The sequence below is a fragment of the Pantherophis guttatus genome, chromosome 3, assembly GCF_059756535.1.
Source record: "Pantherophis guttatus breed Tessera chromosome 3, ASM5975653v1, whole genome shotgun sequence".
NCBI classification, from domain to species: Eukaryota; Metazoa; Chordata; class Lepidosauria; order Squamata; family Colubridae; genus Pantherophis; species Pantherophis guttatus.
Genome location: NC_142065.1, coordinates 215,698,668 through 215,713,776, shown reverse-complemented (window position 1 = coordinate 215,713,776; position 15,109 = coordinate 215,698,668). Strand labels below are relative to the sequence as shown.

Here is a 15,109-nt window from a genome sequence, read left to right as displayed (position 1 = left end):
GTGCTCGGAGAACAGAATGTCCCAAGCGGAGAACTGTTGGTCAGCGGAAGGCGCTGGGAGGAGCTGAGAGCGCAGGGTGCTTTCCCAGTTTGCCGGGTCTAAGGAGGAATCCCTCAGAGCCTGGCGATCTGCCGCCGCCTCTTGATCTGGACACCTCACCTTCACATCCAGCTTCCTGCCAGTGGCTTCCTTTTTGGCAACCAGGGTGTGGAGGATGCTGCTGAGCCGTTCCGTTGACAGCAGCCCACTTTTGTACAAGTCCAGTAACTCTGTCCTCTTCTCCTCAGAGATGTTGTTTGAGAAGAGCAGGTCCCACAGAATGACCCTCTGCCCATGGCAGATGCCTGCAGGCATATCCACGGACGTAGACTCAAGGGTCTTCATCCAGGGCTCTCCAAGGCTTGATTGATCCGCGGCAGCATCTGTTGTCGTGGCTGGTTGGTGGCAAGCTTCTTTGTGACCGATGGGCCTGGCGCTCTTTTCCTCTGTTTCAGTGACGATGGCGATGAGGACTTGGGTGAGGCGCTCAAGTGTCATGGTGCCTGCCTTGTGCTGCCTCAGCAAGTCCTGCCTCTTGGACGGAAGGATGTATCTGGAGAAGAGGAGGTCCCACACAGAAACCTCTTGGTCCTGGAACAGCCCCACGCCGATCTTGGTCTTGGCCGCCTGCAAAGCCTTCCTGGTGTTCTCATTGAGGTAAGAGGAGAAGCAGCCCTTGTCCATGACGTGGAGCAGCAGCAAACCAGTCTCTGGATCGGGCAGGCACCGCTGCAGAAGCTGCAGGTAAGTGAGGTTTTCGTGTGTGTTTGGGTCAAAGAAGCCCTTGGTGTCGTCTGTGGGATCAGAGAGGGTCCGGTTCATTTCCTCATCAAAGTAGCCCCGCTTGTAAGCTACTTCCACGGGGAGGCGGTGACTGTGCACAGGATCGATGATGCCGCCCGTGGCAATCTGGGCTTCCAGCAGGCGGATCCCGTGCTCTTTGACTATGAGACCTTTCTTCATGGCCTGGAAGAGGGAGAGCTTGTTCCCCGTATAGGGGTCCTTATAGCCAGTCACAGCCCTCTCTGCAGAGAGAAGCTTCTCCCGCAGCTCAGCCCCCACCAGTTCAACGGAGACAGCGTCATCGACGGAGAGTTTCTTATTCCCCAGGGGGTCGGTGACGAAGCCCGTGGCGGCCTGTGCCTCCAGCAACACCAGGGCCGTGCCTGGCCTTAGAATGCCTTTCCACATGGCCTGGTAGATGGTCATCTTCTCTGACTTGGAAGGGTCTGTCCTGGACGGCACCAGCACTCCAGCGATGCAGCTGTTTCCTTCCAGATACCTCTTCACTGAATCCATTTCTGTGACCTCTTCCACCGTCTTGGTGCCTTGCGCGAGCTCGGAGAGCGTGGTTTGGTTGATGATGCGTGAGTCAAACAGTTCTGAGGCCGACACCTGCTTCCTGAGCCCCGAGAACTTCAGCTGGTTTCCCTTCTCTTCCATCTCTTCAATCAGGGTGGTGAGAATTTGGACCAGCTCGCCTGGGGTCACAGACCCCTCTTGGTACTTCTGCAGCAGCTCCTGGCGCTTGGCCGCAGTCACGTACTTGGAGAAGAGGAGCTCCCACGCGGATCTCCTGGAGCCTTGAAACTCACCCACAGGCACGTCTATGGTCACCTGTCGCAAGGTGCGTTCCAGTTCATTGTGCTGGTAAGGAAGAGTGGCTTCCTCTCCTGGGGAAGAAGCCCTGTCCTTGGCGTGAAGCGAGGTCAGGGTGGTGATCATTTCCTGAATGGTCAAGGATCCCAATTGGTATTTCATCAGCAGCTCCTCTCTTTGGCTTTCTGGAATGCTTTGGGAGAAGAGGAGTTCCCAGATGGAGATCCTCTGTCCTTGGAACTCGCCAACTTGCAGGGTCATGGTCTGGTTACGCAAGGGACCCTCCCAGGAGCCAGAAGACAAGGGAGCGTGGGACGGTTCTTCCTTTTTCATTTCCTCTGTCTTATTGACAATGGCGGAGACCACGGTCTCCATCTGGTCAATGGTTAGGATGCCCGATTGGTACAGTTGTAGAAGCTCCTTCCTTTTCTCCTCAGGGATGTACTTGGAATGAAGCACCTCCCACACCGACACGTTACGCCCGTGAAATGCCGCAGCGGTGACCTCCACCATCCGGGACTTCAGAGCCTCCTCTTTCCCCAGGTCGGCAGCATCCTCGTCCCACTCTTCTTTGGTCTCTTCGGCCTCGGCACTTGATCTGGGTGTGTGGAAGTCTGTGGGAAGATGACGTTCGCTGCTTGTGGCCCCGGGAAGGTGGTCGGTGAGAATCTTTGTGAGCTCCTTAAGGGGGAGGCTGCCCCTCCTGTATCTGCTCAGAAGCTTTTCCCGTTCGTGCTCTGCGAAGTGCTCGGAGAACAGAATGTCCCAAGCGGAGAACTGTTGGTCAGCGGAAGGCGCTGGGAGGAGCTGAGAGCGCAGGGTGCTTTCCCAGTTTGCCAGGTCTAAGGAGGAATCCCTCAGAGCCTGGCGATCTGCCGCCGCCTCTTGATCTGGACACCTCACCTTCACATCCAGCTTCCTGCCAGTGGCTTCCTTTTTGGCAACCAGGGTGTGGAGGATGCTGCTGAGCCGTTCCGTTGACAGCAGCCCACTTTTGTACAAGTCCAGTAACTCTGTCCTCTTCTCCTCAGAGATGTTGTTTGAGAAGAGCAGGTCCCACAGAATGACCCTCTGCCCATGGCAGATGCCTGCAGGCATATCCACGGACGTAGACTCAAGGGTCTTCATCCAGGGCTCTCCAAGGCTTGATTGATCTGCGGCAGCATCTGTTGTCGTGGCTGGTTGGTGGCAAGCTTCTTTGTGACCGATGGGCCTGGCGCTCTTTTCCTCTGTTTCGGTGACGATGGCGATGAGGACTTGGGTGAGGCGCTCAAGTGTCATGGTGCCTGCCTTGTGCTGCCTCAGCAAGTCCTGCCTCTTGGACGGAAGGATGTATCTGGAGAAGAGGAGGTCCCACACAGAAACCTCTTGGTCCTGGAACAGCCCCACGCCGATCTTGGTCTTGGCCGCCTGCAAAGCCTTCCTGGTGTTCTCATTGAGGTAAGAGGAGAAGCAGCCCTTGTCCATGACGTGGAGCAGCAGCAAACCAGTCTCTGGATCGGGCAGGCACCGCTGCAGAAGCTGCAGGTAAGTGAGGTTTTCGTGTGTGTTTGGGTCAAAGAAGCCCTTGGTGTCGTCTGTGGGATCAGAGAGGGTCCGGTTCATTTCCTCATCAAAGTAGCCCCGCTTGTAAGCTACTTCCACGGGGAGGCGGTGACTGTGCACAGGATCGATGATGCCGCCCGTGGCAATCTGGGCTTCCAGCAGGCGGATCCCGTGCTCTTTGACTATGAGACCTTTCTTCATGGCCTGGAAGAGGGAGAGCTTGTTCCCCGTATAGGGGTCCTTATAGCCAGTCACAGCCCTCTCTGCAGAGAGAAGCTTCTCCCGCAGCTCAGCCCCCACCAGTTCAACGGAGACAGCGTCATCGACGGAGAGTTTCTTATTCCCCAGGGGGTCGGTGACGAAGCCCGTGGCGGCCTGTGCCTCCAGCAACACCAGGGCCGTGCCTGGCCTTAGAATGCCTTTCCACATGGCCTGGTAGATGGTCATCTTCTCTGACTTGGAAGGGTCTGTCCTGGACGGCACCAGCACTCCAGCGATGCAGCTGTTTCCTTCCAGATACCTCTTCACTGAATCCATTTCTGTGACCTCTTCCACCGTCTTGGTGCCTTGCGCGAGCTCGGAGAGCGTGGTTTGGTTGATGATGCGTGAGTCAAACAGTTCTGAGGCCGACACCTGCTTCCTGAGCCCCGAGAACTTCAGCTGGTTTCCCTTCTCTTCCATCTCTTCAATCAGGGTGGTGAGAATTTGGACCAGCTCGCCTGGGGTCACAGACCCCTCTTGGTACTTCTGCAGCAGCTCCTGGCGCTTGGCCGCAGTCACGTACTTGGAGAAGAGGAGCTCCCACGCGGATCTCCTGGAGCCTTGAAACTCACCCACAGGCACGTCTATGGTCACCTGTCGCAAGGTGCATTCCAGTTCATTGTGCTGGTAAGGAAGAGTGGCTTCCTCTCCTGGGGAAGAAGCCCTGTCCTTGGCGTGAAGCGAGGTCAGGGTGGTGATCATTTCCTGAATGGTCAAGGATCCCAATTGGTATTTCATCAGCAGCTCCTCTCTTTGGCTTTCTGGAATGCTTTGGGAGAAGAGGAGTTCCCAGATGGAGATCCTCTGTCCTTGGAACTCGCCAACTTGCAGGGTCATGGTCTGGTTACGCAAGGGACCCTCCCAGGAGCCAGAAGACAAGGGAGCGTGGGACGGTTCTTCCTTTTTCATTTCCTCTGTCTTATTGACAATGGCGGAGACCACGGTCTCCATCTGGTCAATGGTTAGGATGCCCGATTGGTACAGTTGTAGAAGCTCCTTCCTTTTCTCCTCAGGGATGTACTTGGAATGAAGCACCTCCCACACCGACACGTTACGCCCGTGAAATGCCGCAGCGGTGACCTCCACCATCCGGGACTTCAGAGCCTCCTCTTTCCCCAGGTCGGCAGCATCCTCGTCCCACTCTTCTTTGGTCTCTTCGGCCTCGGCACTTGATCTGGGTGTGTGGAAGTCTGTGGGAAGATGACGTTCGCTGCTTGTGGCCCCGGGAAGGTGGTCGGTGAGAATCTTTGTGAGCTCCTTAAGGGGGAGGCTGCCCCTCCTGTATCTGCTCAGAAGCTTTTCCCGTTCGTGCTCTGCGAAGTGCTCGGAGAACAGAATGTCCCAAGCGGAGAACTGTTGGTCAGCGGAAGGCGCTGGGAGGAGCTGAGAGCGCAGGGCGCTTTCCCAGTTTGCCAGGTCTAAGGAGGAATCCCTCAGAGCCTGGCGATCTGCCGCCGCCTCTTGATCTGGACACCTCACCTTCACATCCAGCTTCCTGCCAGTGGCTTCCTTTTTGGCAACCAGGGTGTGGAGGATGCTGCTGAGCCGTTCCGTTGACAGCAGCCCACTTTTGTACAAGTCCAGTAACTCTGTCCTCTTCTCCTCAGAGATGTTGTTTGAGAAGAGCAGGTCCCACAGAGTGACCCTCTGCCCATGGCAGATGCCTGCAGGCATATCCACGGACGTAGACTCAAGGGTCTTCATCCAGGGCTCTCCAAGGCTTGATTGATCCGCGGCAGCATCTGTTGTCGTGGCTGGTTGGTGGCAAGCTTCTTTGTGACCGATGGGCCTGGCGCTCTTTTCCTCTGTTTCGGTGACGATGGCGATGAGAACTTGGGTGAGGCGCTCAAGTGTCATGGTGCCTGCCTTGTGCTGCCTCAGCAAGTCCTGCCTCTTGGACGGAAGGATGTATCTGGAGAAGAGGAGGTCCCACACAGAAACCTCTTGGTCCTGGAACAGCCCCACGCCGATCTTGGTCTTGGCCGCCTGCAAAGCCTTCCTGGTGTTCTCATTGAGGTAAGAGGAGAAGCAGCCCTTGTCCATGACGTGGAGCAGCAGCAAACCAGTCTCTGGATCGGGCAGGCACCGCTGCAGAAGCTGCAGGTAAGTGAGGTTTTCGTGTGTGTTTGGGTCAAAGAAGCCCTTGGTGTCGTCTGTGGGATCAGAGAGGGTCCGGTTCATTTCCTCATCAAAGTAGCCCCGCTTGTAAGCTACTTCCACGGGGAGGCGGTGACTGTGCACAGGATCGATGATGCCCCCCGTGGCAATCTGGGCTTCCAGCAGGCGGATCCCGTGCTCTTTGACTATGAGACCTTTCTTCATGGCCTGGAAGAGGGAGAGCTTGTTCCCCGTATAGGGGTCCTTATAGCCAGTCACAGCCCTCTCTGCAGAGAGAAGCTTCTCCCGCAGCTCGGCCCCCACCAGTTCAACGGAGACAGCGTCATCGACGGAGAGTTTCTTATTCCCCAGGGGGTCAGTGACGAAGCCCGTGGCGGCCTGTGCCTCCAGCAACACCAGGGCCGTGCCTGGCCTTAGAATGCCTTTCCACATGGCCTGGTAGATGGTCATCTTCTCTGACTTGGAAGGGTCTGTCCTGGACGGCACCAGCACTCCAGCGATGCAGCTGTTTCCTTCCAGATACCTCTTCACTGAATCCATTTCTGTGACCTCTTCCACCGTCTTGGTGCCTTGCGCGAGCTCGGAGAGCGTGGTTTGGTTGATGATGCGTGAGTCAAACAGTTCTGAGGCCGACACCTGCTTCCTGAGCCCCGAGAACTTCAGCTGGTTTCCCTTCTCTTCCATCTCTTCAATCAGGGTGGTGAGAATTTGGACCAGCTCGCCTGGGGTCACAGACCCCTCTTGGTACTTCTGCAGCAGCTCCTGGCGCTTGGCCGCAGTCACGTACTTGGAGAAGAGGAGCTCCCACGCGGATCTCCTGGAGCCTTGAAACTCACCCACAGGCACGTCTATGGTCACCTGTCGCAAGGTGCGTTCCAGTTCATTGTGCTGGTAAGGAAGAGTGGCTTCCTCTCCTGGGGAAGAAGCCCTGTCCTTGGCGTGAAGCGAGGTCAGGGTGGTGATCATTTCCTGAATGGTCAAGTATCCCAATTGGTATTTCATCAGCAGCTCCTCTCTTTGGCTTTCTGGAATGCTTTGGGAGAAGAGGAGTTCCCAGATGGAGATCCTCTGTCCTTGGAACTCGCCAACTTGCAGGGTCATGGTCTGGTTACGCAAGGGACCCTCCCAGGAGCCAGAAGACAAGGGAGCGTGGGACGGTTCTTCCTTTTTCATTTCCTCTGTCTTATTGACAATGGCGGAGACCACGGTCTCCATCTGGTCAATGGTTAGGATGCCCGATTGGTACAGTTGTAGAAGCTCCTTCCTTTTCTCCTCAGGGATGTACTTGGAATGAAGCACCTCCCACACCGACACGTTACGCCCGTGAAACGCCGCAGCGGTGACCTCCACCATCCGGGACTTCAGAGCCTCCTCTTTCCCCAGGTCGGCAGCATTCTCGTCCCACTCTTCTTTGGTCTCTTCGGCCTCGGCACTTGATCTGGGTGTGTGGAAGTCTATGGGAAGATGACGTTCGCTGCTTGTGGCCCCGGGAAGGTGGTCGGTGAGAATCTTTGTGAGCTCCTTAAGGGGGAGGCTGCCCCTCCTGTATCTGCTCAGAAGCTCTTCCCGTTCGTGCTCTGCGAAGTGCTCAGAGAACAGAATGTCCCAAGCGGAGAACTGTTGGTCAGCGGAAGGCGCTGGGAGGAGCTGAGAGCGCAGGGCGCTTTCCCAGTTTGCCGGGTCTAAGGAGGAATCCCTCAGAGCCTGGCGATCTGCCGCCGCCTCTTGATCTGGACACCTCACCTTCACATCCAGCTTCCTGCCAGTGGCTTCCTTTTTGGCAACCAGGGTGTGGAGGATGCTGCTGAGCCGTTCCGTTGACAGCAGCCCACTTTTGTACAAGTCCAGTAACTCTGTCCTCTTCTCCTCAGAGATGTTGTTTGAGAAGAGCAGGTCCCACAGAGTGACCCTCTGCCCATGGCAGATGCCTGCAGGCATATCCACGGACGTAGACTCAAGGGTCTTCATCCAGGGCTCTCCAAGGCTTGATTGATCCGCGGCAGCATCTGTTGTCGTGGCTGGTTGGTGGCAAGCTTCTTTGTGACCGATGGGCCTGGCGCTCTTTTCCTCTGTTTCGGTGACGATGGCGATGAGGACTTGGGTGAGGCGCTCAAGTGTCATGGTGCCTGCCTTGTGCTGCCTCAGCAAGTCCTGCCTCTTGGACGGAAGGATGTATCTGGAGAAGAGGAGGTCCCACACAGAAACCTCTTGGTCCTGGAACAGCCCCACGCCGATCTTGGTCTTGGCCGCCTGCAAAGCCTTCCTGGTGTTCTCATTGAGGTAAGAGGAGAAGCAGCCCTTGTCCATGACGTGGAGCAGCAGCAAACCAGTCTCTGGATCGGGCAGGCACCGCTGCAGAAGCTGCAGGTAAGTGAGGTTTTCGTGTGTGTTTGGGTCAAAGAAGCCCTTGGTGTCGTCTGTGGGATCAGAGAGGGTCCGGTTCATTTCCTCATCAAAGTAGCCCCGCTTGTAAGCTACTTCCACGGGGAGGCGGTGACTGTGCACAGGATCGATGATGCCCCCCGTGGCAATCTGGGCTTCCAGCAGGCGGATCCCGTGCTCTTTTAAGATTAATTCTTTTTTCATTGCTTGGAAGAGGGGAATAGTTTTTCCTGTGTTGGGATTCATGTAACCTGTTACAGCTTTCTCTGCACAAAGTAGCTTTTTCTGTATTTCTTCCCCTACCACACCAGCTTCAACTGCCTGACTTACAGAGAGTCTTTCGTTGCTCAATGGGTTAATGACAAAGCCCGTGGCAGCCTGTGCCTCCAGCAACACCAGGGCCGTGCCTGGCCTCAGAATGCCTTTCCTCATGGCCTGGTAGATAGTCATCTTTTCTGACTTGGAAGGGTCTGTCCTGGATGGCACCAGCACTCCAGCGATGCAGCTATTGCCTTCCAGGTACCTCTTCACTGAATCCATCTGGGCTACATCCTGCGCTCTCTCTTTTCCTGCTTCCAAATTGTTCAAAGTTTCTTCATTAATGATATCTGCCTTTTGTAGTTCAGAAGCTGTGACTTGCCGCCGTAGTCCTTGGAACCATATATCTTTTCTTTGGTGTTCTCTTTCCTCTATTAACTTCAGTATTTGCTTTGTGATACTCTGCAGAACTGCAAAGCCTCCCTCTTTATATTTTTTAATCATCTCTTTCTGCTTTTCTCTTGTAATGTAATCTGAAGAAAGAAGTTCCCAAAGGGAAATGGCATGTCCTCTGTATTTCCCAAGGCCTACTTTTATTTTGCAAGATGAGAGAACATGCTTAGTTTTTTCATCCAGAAAGATACACTCCCTCTTCTCTAATAACGGCAGCAGGTATGCCCCTGTCTTTTCATCTTTGGTGCACCTGAGCAGGAGCTGAGTGTAGGTAACACTTTCCTGGGTGTTGGGATCTACAAATCCTTTGGGAACAAGCCCCTCAACAGAAAGGAGGAGGCAAGTTTCTTCATCCAAATAGCCCCGTCTGCAAGCCACCTCCACGGGGAGGCGGTGACTGTGTATGGGGTCAATGATGCCACCCGTGGCCATCTGCGCCTCCAGCAGCCGGAGGGCATAGGCTTTCTCTACCAGGTTTCTTTTCATGGCTTGGAAAAGGGAGACTTTGTCTCCTGTGGAGGGGTCAGTGTGCCCAGTAATGGCTTTCTCAGCAAGGAGGAGCGCCTTGTGAAACTCTTCCCCAGCCAGTCCAAGAGAGATGGCCTGGTCAACTGAGAAGGGCTTCTTCTCCAGAAGGTCAGTGAGGAGCCCTGTGGCAGCCTGCGCCTCTAGTAATAGCAGAGTATGTTCTGGGGAGAGAAAGCCTCTCTTCATGGCCTCATAGGCAAGCAGCTTCAGCCCCTGTCCAGCTACCAAGATACCTGCAATGCAGCCTGTCCCCTCCAGGTAGCGCTTCACGGTGTCCCTCTGGGAAAGCTGTTGCAGAGGAAGGGTCTTCTGGTGCAGTCTGTCCAAAGTCACCCTGTCAATGATTTCTGCATTGAAGAGCTCTGCAGCAGACACCTCTTGCCCCCTCAGCCCCTTCATCTTGAGCTTCTGGGTTGCCCTTTCTGTTTCCTCCACAATGGTGGTGATGGTTTTGCAGAGCTGTGGCAAACTGAGCGTCTCATCCTTATACTGCCTGACCAGATCTTTCCTCTTCTGTTCGTGGATATATGCGGAGCAGAGGAGGCTCCACAGAGAGACTGCTTGGCCTTTATACCGACCTACCTGTACCTGCATAGTCTGCGTTCTCAGAAAATCTTTTGTTGCATCATCAATGTAGAAGTAGGTTTCCCCGCTTCTGACAATCTGCAGCATGTACAGCCCAGTTTCTGTATCTTGGATGCAGCGTTCCAGAAGCTGAAGGTAAGTGAGGTTCTCGTGAGTATTGGGGTCAAAAAAGCCTTTGGTATCATCTGTGGAGTCCAGAAGGATGCGGTTTAGGTCTTCATCAAAGTAGCCTCGCTTATATGCAACCTCCACAGGGATGCGGTGGCTGTGCACAGGGTCGATGATGCCCCCCGTAGCAATCTGTGCCTCCAGCAGGCGGATGCCATGGCTCCTCACAATCAGCTCCTGATTCATGGCCTCGAAGAGAGAGATTTGCCCTTTGGTGTAAGGGTCTGTGTATCCAGTGACGGCTTTTTCTGCACTCAGCAGCTTCTCATAAATTTCTTTTCCAATCAGCCCTGCTGCCATTGCTTCGTCCACAGAGAGCTTCTTGTTTTTCACTGGGTCAATGAGGTACCCTGTGGCTGCCTGGGCCTCCAGCAAGACCAGAGCTGCCCCTGGTCTCAGCAGACCTCGCCTCATGGCTTGGTAGAGGCTAATTTTTTCATGATCTGGTTCTATGAGGACCCCTGCAATGAAGTTGCACCCCTCCAGGAAGTGCTTGACAGAATCCATCTCACTGACTTCCTGGACAGTTGTCTTCCCCTGCCTGAGTTCATCCAGGGTTGTCATGTCTATGAGCTGGGACTGGAAGAGGTCGCTGGCTGACACCTTCTTCCTTAGGCCTTCAAAAGTGAACCTCTTGCCTTGCTGTTCTGTCTCTTCGATGATATTCTTGATGGACGATGCCATTTCTTGAAGGAGCTCCTCATGTGCATCTTTGTATCTCAGCACCAGCTCCCTCCGCTTGGCGTCCGGGATATACTCCGAGTGGAGCAAGTCCCAGAGAGAAACCTCTTGTCCTTTAAACCTCCCAGTGCTGACTGAGACGGAGAAAGAGTTTAGCACTTCCATGGCTTGCTGGTCTCCATAAAAAGCCGCCTCTTCGGACAGTGGGAGAAGCCAGAGCCCTGACTCAGGATCCTGGATGCACCTGTCCTTCAGCTGCTGATAGGTCAGGCTCTCCTGGGTATTTGGGTCAAAGAAAACCTGGATCTCCTTGCTGTCCTGAGAAAGAGCCCTCTGCATTTCTTCATCAATCAAGCCATGCTTGAAGGCCACTCCGAGGGGCAGATGGTGGCAATGAACAGGGTCAATGATTCCTCCAGTGGCCAGCTGAGCCTCAAGCATGGGGATGCCCACCCTGGCAGGGAGTAGCTCCTTCCTAACAGCCTGGCATACCGAGATTGGTTTCCCCAAGTAGGGGTCAAGGAAGCCGGTCACTGCCCTCTCAGCTTGCAGCAGCTCTTCCATCAGCTCTTCTCCCACAATGCCACTTTTGATGGCATCCTCAATAGTAAACTGCCGATTAGACACCGGGTCCACAATGGAGCCGGTGGCTGCCTGGGCGCTGAGCAGTTGTGCCGCCATCCCTGGCAGGAGGAGCCTTTCCTGCATAGCTTGGTAAATGCCCATTTTTTCTTTGGAGGACTGAACGAAAACTCCAGCAATGCTCCCTGTGCCCTGCAAGTACAGCTTGACACTTTCCATCTCGGACACTTCTCTGGGAGATCTCTTGCCCTGGGCCAGCTCAGCAAACGTCTTTTCTGAAATGATGCCCGCATCCAGGAGCCAGACTGCTGGCACCACACCTCTCAGGCCTTGGAAAGTGACCTGCATCTTAGCTTTCATTTCTATGTCATTAATAAGCTGCTGGACAAGGCTGACCAGCTGGTGAAGGGAAACTGCTCCGGAGCTATACTTCTCCAAAAAGTCTGACTTCTGCTCCTCAGTGAAGTAACCGGAACTCAGGAGGTCCCAGAGAGAGACCCCCTTGTCCTCAACTAAGGTCTCCTTAAAGCACTGCTGTGTCTGCTCTTCAGTAGAGCGAACAGACACTCTTTGTGCTAGAGGCAAGAGGCGAATGCCCGAATGTGCCTCCTTCTGACACTGGTCCATCAACTGGCCGTAGCTGACCCTCTCTTTCCTGTCCAGCGTGCTGAAAGCCTTGGAGTTACTGCTCGGGTTGGAAAGGGTTTTCCCAAACTCCTCATCCAGGTAGCCATTTTTCTGGGCAAATTCTATGGGGACATAGTGGCCGCTGTGTGGATCAATGACCCCCCCAGTAGCCAGCTGGGCATCCATCAGCTGCATGGCTTTCCTGTCTGCCAAAAGGCCTTTCTTCATTGCTTGGAAGACGGAGATTATCTTGCCGGTGAAGGGGTCCCTGTAGCCCGTGACAGCTTCTTCAGCCTGCTGCAAGACCTCATAAAGCTCAGGGCCAACCAGGCCTTTCTTCACCGCATCATCCAGAGAGAGTCTTTGGCTGCTCACAGGATCCACAAGGAATCCAGTAGCTGCTTGGGCCTCCAGCAAGGGCAGGGCAACTCCGGGCACCACCATGTTCCTTCTCATAGCTTCATAGAAGCTCAGTCTCTCATTGGAAGGCTGCAGCAGAATTCCCCCTATGCTTCCCGTGCCATAGAGGTACCTTCGGACTGTATCCATGTGCAGCACGTCCTCTGGGCTCACCACTCCACCTAGGATCTCCTCCAAGAGAGCCCGGTCAATGATTCCTCTTTCCAGTAGGTGGTAAGCGCTGACTTTCCCTCTGATTGCTGGGAACTGAATGCAAGCCCATTTCTTCATTTCCTCTTCCAAAGACAGGGAGATCTGCTGCAGGGTGACCTTCTGGAGGCTGAAGTGGTTGAAGACTTCCTTTCTCTTTCCCTCACTGAAATACTCCGAGTTCAGCAGATCCCACAAGGAGACTCTTTGTCCTTGGAAGCGCCCGTGTTTGACAAAGAGCGAGGAGCTCCTGAAAGCCTGCTTGGTGGCATCATCCAGGGGTTGGTGCTTTTTGCTGTTGAGTGGCAGGAGGCAGAGGCCTGTGGTGGGCTCCACAATGCACTTCTCCTTTAACTGCAGGTAAGTTAGGTTCTCATGCGTGTTTGGATCAAAGAAGCCTTTGGTGTCATCACTGGGATCTGACAGGATCAGGCTCATTTTCTTCTCAAAATAGCCCCGTTTGTAGGCCACTTCCACAGGGAGGCGGTGGCTGTTGACAGGATCGATGATGCCTCCGGTGGCAATCTGGGCCTCCAGAAGACGAATGGCATGTTCTGTGACGATGAGGTCTTTTTTCATTGCCTGGAAAAGGGAGATCTTGTTCCCAGTATAAGGATCCTTATAGCCAGTCACTGCTTTCTCAGCCGCCAGCAACTTGCTATACACATCTGGACCTATGATGTTGCCACGCAAGGCCTCGTCCACAGAATATCTCTCATTGGCCACAGGGTCAATGATGTGTCCTGTGGCTGCCTGAGCCTCCAGAAGGATGAGTGCCGTTCCCGGGCGGAGGAAGCCCTTCCTCTTGGCTTCGTAGATGCTCAGTCTCTCCTGGGAGTCGGGCAGGAGCAGCCCACCAATGCTGCCAGTCCCTTCCAAGTACTTCTTCACAGTGGCCATGTTAATCACCTCTTTGACCAGGGTCTCTCCCTGCGTTAACTTCTCAAATAAGTCTCTGTTGATGATTTCAGAGCTCAGGAGCTGGGCAGGTGTCACCTTTTCCCTCAGGCCTTCAAAGGTGACTCGGGAATCGACAACTGTTTGCTCCACCGTGAGACGGATTTTGTCAGCCAGTTGCTGAGCAGAAAGGGACCCGGAGGAAAATAGCTGAGTAAGAGTTCTCCTCTGCTCTCCCGTCAGGTATTCTGAGAAGAGGAGCTTCCAGAGTGATACGGGCCTTCCCTTGAACCTACCGGAGGCCACAGACACCAGGGTGTTTTTCAGGGCCAGCTTTGTATTGTGGTCAATGAAGGTCTGACTCCTCTCATGATTTCCAGAAAGAGGCAAGAGGCAGAGCCCGGTATCCGGATCAGAGACACACCGCAAGAGCAGCTCCCCATAGGACAACTTCTCCTTTGAGTTGGGCTCAAAGAATCCACGGGTCTTGTCCGTAGGTTTGCAGAGCAGCTGGTATGTCTCTTCATCTAAGTGGCCCCTCTGCAGGGCCATCGTTGTAGGAAGCCGGTGATGGGCATGTGGGTCAATGATGCCTCCAGTGGCGAGCTGGGCATCTAGCAGGAAAAGGCCTGGGTTCCTGGGCACCAGGTGTTTCTGCATGGCTTGAAACAAAGAGATGGTCTCCCCTGTGTAGGGGTCTTTGTATCCTGTGGCTGCTCTCTCAGCTGAGGTCAATTTCCCAAAGAGCTCTGGCCCAACAACTCCTGCCTGGACAGCCTCAGCCACAGTTAATTTTGCATTCTTTACAGGGTCAATTAAATAGCCCGAGGCCACCTGAGCCTGCATAAGAATTTCAGCCATGCCAGGAGGGAGGAGGTGCTCTACTAATGCCTTGTAAAGACTCTTGCGTTCATTCGTTGGCAGGACGGCTACTCCAGCGATGCTGGCGATCTCTGACGTGGACTGTTGCACCGAGTCCATCTCTGCCACTTCCTGTGCAGTCATCTCCCCCTTCTGGAGGGCTTCAAACGTGGTGGAGTCAATGACTCCAGAATCCAGCAGCTCCCGGCTACACACAGCCCCTCTCAGTCCAAGGAAAGAGATCTTGAGAGGCAGCAAGAGCAAGCCTCTGGCTGGGTCTGCAACACATCTTCTCATCAGTTCTGTGTAGGTGACCATCTGGTTGGTATTAGGATCCCTGAAGCCCTTGGCCTCCTCGTTCCCTGGATCAGAGACAAAGCCACTCAATTCCTCATCCAAGTAGCCCCGTGCATAGGCCTCTTGCAGAGGGATGCGATGGCCAGAAGCAGGCTCAATGACCCCCCCAGTGGCTATCTGGGCTTCCAGGAGATGCAGGCCCAGCTTTCTTCCAATCAGCTCTTTTTGGATGGCTTGGTAGAGGGAGATCTTCTCCTCTGTATAGGGGTCAGGGAAACCCGTCACTGCCCGCTCTGCGCACAGCAGCTTCTCCTTCATTTCCAGCCCCGCCAATCCCACTGCCAGGGCCTCCGCCACAGGGAGGAGCCGCTCACCCTCTGGGTCAACGATGCCACCTGTGGCTGCCTGGGCTTCCAGCAGGGCCAGGGCAACATCTGATTGGATCAAGTGGTCCTGGAGAGCTTGTGCCAGGCTCGTGGTCTTGCCAGAAGCCTCCACAAAGACTCCTGAGATGCTTCGGATGTTGGTGGTTGTTGAGCCACTGGGCTGTGGGGCTTCCATTGCTGCTGCTGCTGTTGTTGCTGCTGCTGCTGAGCCTCCTGCAATGGTCGGTGAGGTC

General features: G+C 54.6%; 1 protein-coding gene across 1 annotated transcript in view; it reads right to left on the bottom strand.

The window, feature by feature from the left end:
- EPPK1 (epiplakin 1) overlaps positions 1-15,109 on the bottom strand; it is a 35,830-nt gene that overhangs the window by 13,770 nt on the left and 6,951 nt on the right. The window contains exon 2 of the mRNA XM_060682137.2: positions 1-15,109. This exon is cut by the window's left edge and continues 13,770 nt beyond it. Coding sequence (XP_060538120.2) covers positions 1-15,051 — 15,051 coding nt within the window. The 5' untranslated portion in view covers positions 15,052-15,109.